The following is a 9,935-nucleotide window of genomic DNA, read 5'->3' as shown; positions in this document are numbered from 1 at the left end:
GAAACATTAAAATAGAGTTTCTATAACCAAAAATCTCATGTTGGAATTTAAATGTATATAATAAGCAGCCTTGCCTCTATTAACTAGGAAATTCTTCTAGTAAAGAAACATTTTGATAAATAACCTTACTTACTTATACATTTATAACTTATTCTAGTTATAATTTGCATGCATTTGTTGCTATTGTTTACTATGTATTTAATCATCATCTGGAATAAAACTTGTTCAGTTACCTAATGATGACAAGTGATGTTAGCCCAACTTTCCTTTTTAAAATGCTTTATTATCCTCTCTAGTCTTGGATGTGAACATTACTTGGTCACATACCTGCAACCTACCACAGATTAGAAATTTATAATGCCCTGCTACAAGTAGACAAGCACTGTAATTGTTAGTGACACCAGTGGTAAGGAATTAACAGTCTCTTAAGCATTGTAATACCCCTTCATTGACGTCACTGAAAGTGGGGATGATCTTCTAACTGACATCATTCAGAGAGTACACTAAAGAAATAATATTGATGTTGCTAGGTTTACACAGTGTACATTTTGAAGTAGAAATTATAGGTTAGGTAATTCAGCAGCCTTTGCCTCAACCAGTAACACACACTGTGTATAAATACAATGATTATAAAGAACGTTAGTTGCCCTTTCGTTTTCAGTGATTTTAAACTAAATCACCTCCCAAGAATACTGATTCTTTGATGTTTCTGGTCCCTAAGTACCTCTCCTAATAATTTATGTGCAGTGCTAAGATGAACCCGATGTTTCTAAAAACAACCACTCTGTGTTCTTCTTTCATTTGTGTTATATTGACAAAGAAGATCACATTTCCCATAAACTTACCATTTTTCTGTTCTAAGTGAACAGAAGATACATTTAACGAGCAACTATTGTGAAGATACAATACTCTCTTCTATGTTGTGGATTTCTACTTCGTGCCATCATCTACCTATAAGTGACCCATTTTACTTTTTAATTTGTTGGATGTTACTTCAATTCTCAAACTTATTGCTGGACTAGATAGTACTTATGGGTTAGATTCTGGTCTGCTGTCATCTAAATTCTTCAATGATGATAAGGAAGTTCAGGACAATTTTATGTAATACTACCAATAGGACAAGAACAATTGCTGGAAGAATGATGAACACAAAGGAAAACGGTAGCATGCATTCAAATTCTTAAAGAATTGTTTTTAAAAAGTTCCTCTTTTATTACAGTTCCAAAATCATACTTAACAGATTGATTAAAAAGAAAGAACTGCTAACTCATGACTTTTATCCTCAAGTGGAGTCGGGGGAGGGCTGATTTGTAACATAGGTTTGGCAGTAGAGTAGTCTGGTTTGATTTTCTTATAATGTTAATACTTACTGAGGATCTCCTAGGTCTTCTAAGTACCAGAGAAACAACAAACAAGAGAGAAGGCTCCTGTTCTTATGAAGCCCACGTTCTGCTGGGAGAGAGGTAATTTAACAAACACACAAAAAAATAAGAAAGTGAGATAACATCAGATAAATGCTCTGGAAAAGGGAATGGGCCATATAATTTTAATTTTGGTGAGTGAAAGCGGTTGAATACTTTGGCTGGGGATTTGAGGAAGTGGCATTTGCACTAGAACCTAAACGAAGAAAGGAAACCAGTAATACAACTATCTAGGTATCCCAGGTTCCTGTCGTTTCTTCTTCTGTAAAGTAAGGCATAGGGCTACTTTAGTTATGAAATGTGTAAATTAATAAAGAGCACATAGCACTGACCTAGTAAGCATGTGAGGCCATCCTTCTGTAGATGTGTCTTTTAGACATCAAAGCCTAAAGCAGTGTTAGCTTTTAATCTTGTTAACAGCAAAATGAGTTACCAAGTTGCCTCATCAATGTGAGATAAAATTTATTCTCTTATCTCTACATGTTATTTTATAAGTGAATCCATCCCTTTGAATTACTCTGTACCTGAGGATCTATAAAAATGACTATTGTCACTATCCATTTATTTACCTCTATATTAGCTGGGGAAATAGCACAGTAATGTTTCGATGGCCAAATCCACATGTAATGTATCTGAAAATTTAGTCCAGCATTAACATAATACTCTGCATTTCAAAATATTATAAAATTAGCAATTTAAACAGAAGTCCCCAGAGGTTGTGGCCTTGTCTTGTCAATGCCACTAGTTTGGTTACCCAGCTAATTCCATCAGAGTCATTGAACCAAGTGTTAGTGTGTGTGAAGAGTCTATGAGTCAATTGCCAGCACAAAATTCTTCCTGACATGGGAAGGCAGATGATCTCAACTTTTGAGTGCATACAGTGCAAATTTCTAGTTGAGTGGTTCTTGACAATAGTGTCCTCTGAAACATAATGCCTGGCGAGGAGCCAATGATTATGCCACCATACAAATCATTGTGTATCTGAAGCCAGAATGCCTCTGTGCAATGGTAGCAACAAGAGTTCTCAGTCCTGGTGTTCCACAAGATGTTATATTGGCTCCTTTATTCTTTATCAGACTCTGGAATTAAAGATTTTATTTAGACAGATTTTAAGAAATGAGTGGTGGAGGGAGAGGAAAGGGAAGAAAGAAGGTTGTAGTGTTCTTTAAGAAGAGATTTACTGTTTTACAATTCCCATTAGGACAGAATCGGCTTATGTTTTAAGCCTAGTTTTATTAACTGTTTAATAGATATTTTCACTTTGAATCTCTTGTTTAATTATAAAACTAAAATAGCTTGGTTCAAACTGTTAGCTAATGATCCATATATCATTTTCGTAATTACTAGCTTCTTTCAGGAATGCATTAATTTTATAAGAATTATAGACTCACGAGTATAAAAACACATGGAGTTTTGTAAGATTAATACATTAGAACATTTACAATTGGTATCAAATGTTACTTTACTGTACCAGATTAGAAAACTAAAATTACTGGAATATTCTTAAGATACTATAAGCCTTCATTTTAGTTTGTACTTATTGTATTTTTGGGATTAAAATAGATAGATCATACTGTATGAATGTAGTTGGTAATGTAAATAAAATCTAGGTTATGCAGTGTTCTATTCGAAAGGAATTATGCACTGGTTAAAATATTTAGCCAAATTTCATCTCCCACTATGAAATTATCTACTGATTTTAAATACATTTTTTTCTGGAAATAACTAGAGTATTTTCACATTAAGTAGATCTAAGCATCTCATTTGATAGGAATAGTGATTGCCCAAGACGAAGGAACACATAAAACCCTAAATGTTACTCATAACAAGCAATATACAACAACATCAAAAAATATTTTTTTCAGTGAAGCCAAAGTCACCAGTGTTTCTTCTTTTTAGTTGGTTTTACACTTAGTAAAATATTTTCTTTTCTTATAAGCTAGATACAAGCATTAGCCAATTATAAAAACCAAGTCTCTTTTAAATATTGGTAGCAATTCAAAAAGAAAAGAAAAAGATAATTGAAAAGGTTTCTTGTGGTTTGAAAATGCCTTCCAAATATTCATTAAACATTTAAGTGAGTAAATTTGTAGAATATGTTTCTGACATTGGCACTGGTCTGTGGTATTTCTCTGATCAGATGGAAGTGCTGTGTGTTATGCAGAGTGCATTCAGTTCATTCATGCATAAACAATATCATTTTCATAAATTAAAACCTCCCCTGCAGAAGGAACATCTGTGCCTGCCTTTGAATAAAAGATGGTGGCATGTGAGTTACTCCTTGACTGACTGAAAGAATCCTTATGTTTTAGGATGAAGTTATATAGGCAAAATGGAAGGAGAAAAAAAACCTAACTTACAGTCTCCATTTATACCTTACAGACAAACAATATATATATGTCCACAGTATAAGTTTCTTTGCTTGTTGTTTTAAAAGCTGGAATCCTTAAAATGCATTCTCTTATTATTTCTTCTATTTAGTAAAGCAACAGATTTTAGTTTGCATGAAGGTATATAATTTTAATTATAGGTGAAATTGAGCTGCTGAGTAGATCACATCAGATCTGAATGTTCACTTCATGGTCCCCTAGGCTGGAAGGTTGGCAATGTTCAGATATCATATCAGTATTATGTCTTGTAAAGTAAGAAAAGTGAGAGCAATCCTAGAAGCAACAGCTTGATTTCAAAATAACAACTCTGATTCACTTGGAATAAGATTACTGCATTTTGGATAAAGTTGAGACTAACTTAAAAGTATTTCTGTCATGTGATGAAGGCTGATGGAAAACATGTTAAAATGATATATTTTAAATTGAACTCAAACAGTTTTTAATGTTGAAATATTCCTTACTGCTACTGTCACAGCTTGACATAGCCCCATTGGCAATGTTATTAGTATGGCTAATTGTTCCCGTCCATTAGATTACTCACATTTTTCTGGAGCAGTTTGCTAAATGAGGTCAGCTTTCTGGAACCCCTAAATCACCAATGAGAAGGAGATTAAAGGAACAAGCTTGGGAAGAGAGGTAGTCATCCAATGTGGCATCCGAATCAGAGGAGGAACAATGGAGTTACTAATGACAGTAATCAGAGCACCATGGTGGAGCCAGGGCACAAGTGCCAAAATGTTATTCCCTAGGATGCATTCCTGTCAGTCAGTACATCCAGAGGAAGAGAAATGCCAAACTTTTTTTTTTTTAGAGGACTTAACAATGGACAGTCATCTGTAAGTTTTTCCACTGAGTTGTATTTAGTGTTCCAAAAAGGGAAGGGACACAATTGGATCATCCTAAAATATATTGTACTACAAATAATATGCGCTTGAATACAAATAACTCATTATCATTTTCCCCTGGAAAAAAATTATAGAAATCATCACAAGATGTTCATTAAAAAATTACAAAATGCCACTTCTTCTTGGGTTCTTTAAATTAATTCAATCATTTCTTCCTGGTATTTTCTAAAGGCATATAACTTTCTTTTGGGATAGTACTGGTTGGCAATAGTACTGGTTTGCAAGCCAGTACTACATCGCATAGTGCTATTTATAGTACTGGTTTGCCAAAGTGCAAAGGTATTGTGATAGTACTGATTTTCAGTTCAATTCAGGAAAATATACTGATAACAAAGCATTAAGAAAATGTTACATTTTTCTTATGTATTTTTAAATATATAGGCAAACCGAGTTAGGGTGCTTATTTGTGTCTGCTTGTTAATCATTAACTAAATGCCCCATTTTAAAAAAATAGGAAAAAGCTATAATGTAATCATGTAAAAGAATGGCATCCAAAAAGCTAAAAGTGAAGACACTTAAAACAAAGAAAAACAAAAACCCAACTGTTTGTCTCTCCACCCCACCCCTTAGCCTCATATTCCATGTAATGAAATATGAGTTAGGTTCTTCCATTATCTACAAAGAGCTGGTGACTCCCTAAACAAGATAAACAAACTGGAGAGTATGCTAAAGCAAACTTTTATTTTTTTCTAAATAGCATTTCATATTTTTTCTTAATTCAGCAAATAAGGCAACTATTATGTTTACGAATTATTCATACTTGAAAAATCACTTTAAGAAGGAATGCAACAATTGGTCAGATTTTCAATACTATTTTATTGCAACTGGATGAGTGTTTTCTAAATTGTGCATTACACCATAATATACAGGATTACAAACAAGATTACAGTACAGATCGATTCCAGGGGTACCAGTATCACATCTCAAACAGCACTTATTCTGGACTGCATTTTACATGCAATAGCTATTGTTCTAATTATGAATTAAATGGTTTGAATTTATTTAAGCTACTGTACTAATTGACTACAATAGGTATAAATCCCAACATTAACAACCTGATTCGATTTAGGCTCAGATTTATTACATGAATATATGACAAACCACCATTTGTGTGACTATGTATAAAATCATGCATTTATATTTTCTGGAAACATCAATAGCTTCAGATTCTCTGTAAAATCATGGAATGCAAAGGAGTAAAAGACTAAAAAGAAACAGTGCAAATTGTATGTGATAGTCAAGCAGCTTTTGATTTAAAGAAGGGTATGTTGGCATTTGTTTATAATATGTATATACAAGCTTGTGCAAGTAATGTATTGAATTGATATGTTCTGATAGGGACTACATCTCTTTTTTTCATCCTTTGAAGAGTTATGGATCTGGTTTTTGTTTTAAGGAGAGGGAAAGACTTTAAAGTGAAATGAATTGCTCAAATTGTGCAATTTTTTTTTTTACAATTAGAGAGGAAAGAAGTGCTAAGGCAACACAATAACTTTCTAAGCACTTTTCTGCTGGTTTAAATTAGTTAAATTATTTTGTATAAATTAGATATAATTCTACTTTTCTGATATGTATAAAAATTGATGAAGCTGCATGGTTTTAAAATAGGAAATCCACATTATAAAAAGTCATTAAAAATTCTGTACAAAATCACAACAAAATAATTCAGCATGGGAAAGGTAACAAGTAGTAAAATGCTGGTTGAAAAATATATATTTATATATATTTTAATTGGCCCATTACTAGTTTAAAAATTGCATAGATCCTAATTATTGCTTGTGATTTTGTTATCCCGATCAGATAATTAATATGATCTGAAAACAGCTACACCAAATTTGTGGTGCTTTTTTTTTTTAACCGTATTACTTTTTTAAAATAGAAGAGCTATAGAAAATAATACATAAGGTGAACAGGAACTTTGATCCCCTGTTTCTTCCAAAGGCAGTAACGACAATAAATACATATATCACTTGAAGCTTGGAGTATTTGCACTTTGCAGCAATAGTACCCAAAGGGCTGCCTTTTGTAAACACCACAGTCACTGTAAGCACGGTGGGTACATTTCCCGGAGATGGTGAAACTGACGTGCCTCTAATCGTGAAAGATGGCATTGAGCTGGGCACTCATGACTCGCTCATGATGTGAATGGCTATCGAAAGACATGATATTGTCTATAGGGATCTCGCAGCGAGGGGCAGCGGCGCCTGAGAAGATTGATCCGTGGCTTTGGGCCCCTGCCAAGGTCGCTGCAGGATAGTGCATGGTAAAGGCATAATTTTTCTCAAACTCGGCGGACGGTTCGTGTTTGAAAGAGAAGTTGCCATTGATACTGAGCGGCGGGCTGAGGGGTCCGTCAAAGGAAGGGCTGGTGCAATCAGTCAGGGGGCTTTCAAAGAAGGGCTCTAGAGCCGCGCTGTAGGCGTGCGGCGGCGGCTTAACGTGGAAGACATGGGAGCTGTCCATGGTACCATAAGGCGGGCTGGGCAACCCTGGCGACTGGTAAGAGTAAGGGTGCACCGGAAAGGAAGCGCTGGCGGTAGGCAGGTGCGGAGGCATGTCCTGGTTCTGCTCAGGCAGAAAAGTCCTAGGATTAAGCTGCAGACAGCCGGCAACCAGGTTGGTGGTGGGCTGAGATAAGCCCTTACAGAGAGTCTGTACGAAGGAGACCAGATCAGGGCTTTTGCCCGAACGCAAGATCTCCGACAGAGCCCAGATGTAGTTCTTGGCCAGGCGCAGCGTCTCGATTTTGGATAGCTTCTGCGTCTTGGAATAGCAGGGCACCACCTTGCGCAGGTTGTCCAGAGCCGCATTTAGCCCGTGCATACGGTTCCGCTCCCGGGCGTTGGCCTTCATGCGCCTGAGTTTAAAACGCTCCAGGCGAGCCTTGGTCATCTTCTTCTTTTTGGGGCCCCTTCTCTTGGGCTTTTGATCGTCGTCCTCCTCTTCCTCTTCTTCCTCCTCTTCCAGATCCTCGTCTTCATCCTCCTCCTCTCCCCCGTTCCTCAGTGAGTCCTCTTCTGCGTTCATGGCTTCGAGGTCGTCCTCCTTCTTGTCTGCCTCGTGCTCCTCATCCTGAGAACTGAGACATTCGTCTGTCCAGCTGGGAGGACCCTGGGGCTGAGGCTCGCCCATTAGCCCGCTCTCGCTGTAAGATTTGGTCATGTTTTGATTTCCTACATTCAACAGGGGGGGGGGGGGGAGGAACAGAAAGAAAAGGAGAAAAATGCTACATTCACAAACTACCTATGCCTTCAGCTACCAATCCCTAACCTTATAGAAATGCTTGTGAAGACACGTACCAGCTTGTTACAAAATGGATGCCCCTAAGGAAAAGTTAAATGCCTTGTTTTATAATGGCGTATGTGTGCCCCACTGGCATACAGGAGACAGGGCAAGGCTGAAGGTGGGGGCGAGTGTAAAGAGATGTGTATGTGCACTCCTGTTTATATGTTTCCTAGTGATTGGTGAAAGTGTGTTTATGGTGATTATGTAGCAGGATAATATGCGTGAAAAGGAGCGTACATATCACTACTTCATGTTTATCTGCATGAGTTCAAAGTCACAACTCCACACACAAAAATGATGACTTTAAAAATCGCAAATCTGTTTGTTCCCCTCTCTGCCCTGGCTTCTTGGTACTTAGCGATTACAGTTGAAGAGCCATTACATAATTTACTCACGGTGGCAGTGATTTTTAAGAAGATTACACTAACAGCAGATTGAAGAGCAAATGCATGGCCGAGAAAGTCTTTTCCATCAAATTATTTCACCATCAACGAAACATTTGGCAACAAAAGTGGCCAGGGGTCTTCCATCCCACTCTCGCCTTTCTTTTCTCGCCTCCCACCACTGCCCCTCTGCTGAATTTCCGCCTTGTACAAAGCACTAGCTACATGGCCAGGGCTGGGGGCACCGCGCAGAGCGCCCTTCCACGCGCTTGGGATCAGGTGCGGAAGGCTCTTCTCTAATAAACAGCCCATTGAAATAGCTGCCCGTTCTTTATTGGGGCTTTTCAAAGTTCGCCTCAAACCTCTTTTTAAAAGATTGAGTAATTATAATGGTCAGAGATTGGCAATAGCGAAGTTGCCGCTTCTAATAAAGAAAATAAAAAGCCTTTAGTGAGACAACTGAATTTCTGGCGTCTGGAGCGGCTGCCGGGGACTTGGCTGCCTCCGGAGCAGTAACAGGTAGCAGGAGTTGGTTCCTCTCCCTTTCTCCTCCTTTTTCACTTTCTCAACAAAACTATCTCTCAACTCACTTATTTTTTCAGGGTGTGTATACTCAAGGTATCAATGTTCCTTTTATGCACTGAAAAAATAACTTGGCACTTCTAATGTGCATAAAATACATGCACACAAAACACATCTTGGTAACAAGGGCTTTCTTTTTTTTCTTTTTCCTTACTGGAAGAAGTGAGAAAGTGAAGTAGTTATTTGCTTTCAGGACGTTGAAATAACCACTAGCAAATTATTTTATTTTTAAAATCCATAGATGTTCCTATAATTTCTCCTCAAAACCAAAACACTAAAACTTTTTTTTTTTAATTAAAAAGCCTGCGGTGGGTATTTGATAAAGCAAGTCGGAATGTGTGAGTACTTGCCGGCAATCAAGGGGAGGAATGCCCGCTTCAATACACATACACGCGCTTGCAAACGCACACATTCAGAATATGTGTAGGTACATCCGGTCTTCAATTACTGCTTTTATTCCCAAGCAAAAATGAAAGGGTTGTAATTACCTGCAGTTATTAGTTGGTCCTGAGCAGTGATGGTCTCATAACCCTGGGGCCTCCGGATGCCGCGCCTTCTGCGTGGGGCGAATTCCTCGTGTCCCAGGCGCGCGGGCGCTCAGGTTATATAGCCGGGTTGGTGATGCTGAGCGCAGGCGGGGCCCGGGAGCCCAGCGGCTAGCAGGTCCCTGCGCCCGGCGTCTGCGCACGCGTCCAGACAGAGCGCTCCCTTCCGCCAGCCCCCACCCCCCGCCCCTTCAGCCTTGCTCCTCTCCCACCCACCTCCAACTCTAGCTCCCCTCTCCCCCACCCCTACCCCCGCCCCATCTCCTTCCTCCCCGGCATGCGCCATATGGTCTTCCCGGTCCAGCCAGGAGCCGGGAACCACGTGACCTGCCCATTTGTATGCCGCGGAGCGCTCCATTCCGGCCCCTTTGTGGCCAGAAGAAAGTGGCCCATCTGTCGCCAGTTAGAGACTCCCCGGACCTGT

At 38.6% G+C, this 9,935-nt stretch overlaps 1 protein-coding gene across 1 annotated transcript; it reads right to left on the bottom strand.

Annotated features, from left to right (window-relative positions):
• Positions 1-5,512: 5,512 nt before the first annotated feature.
• Positions 5,513-9,593, bottom strand: NEUROD1 (neuronal differentiation 1). Its single transcript, XM_029932966.1, has 2 exons — positions 9,455-9,593; positions 5,513-7,889 (listed from the first exon to the last, which is right to left on the bottom strand). Exon 2 carries the CDS (start codon positions 7,876-7,878, stop codon positions 6,808-6,810), a length of 1,071 nt encoding a protein of 356 aa, XP_029788826.1. The 5' UTR covers positions 7,879-7,889; positions 9,455-9,593; the 3' UTR covers positions 5,513-6,807.
• Between the last annotated feature and the right edge of the window lie 342 nt (positions 9,594-9,935).

This window comes from Suricata suricatta, chromosome 3, assembly GCF_006229205.1.
Source record: "Suricata suricatta isolate VVHF042 chromosome 3, meerkat_22Aug2017_6uvM2_HiC, whole genome shotgun sequence".
NCBI classification, from domain to species: Eukaryota; Metazoa; Chordata; class Mammalia; order Carnivora; family Herpestidae; genus Suricata; species Suricata suricatta.
The sequence above is the reverse complement of the archived record's forward strand: the minus strand, read 5'-3'. Positions and strand labels throughout refer to the sequence as shown.

Coding starts and splice junctions, on each gene's coding strand:
- NEUROD1 (XM_029932966.1), bottom strand. CDS start 7,878: ATGACCAAATCTTACAGCGAGAGCGGGCTAATGGGCGAGCCTCAGCCC.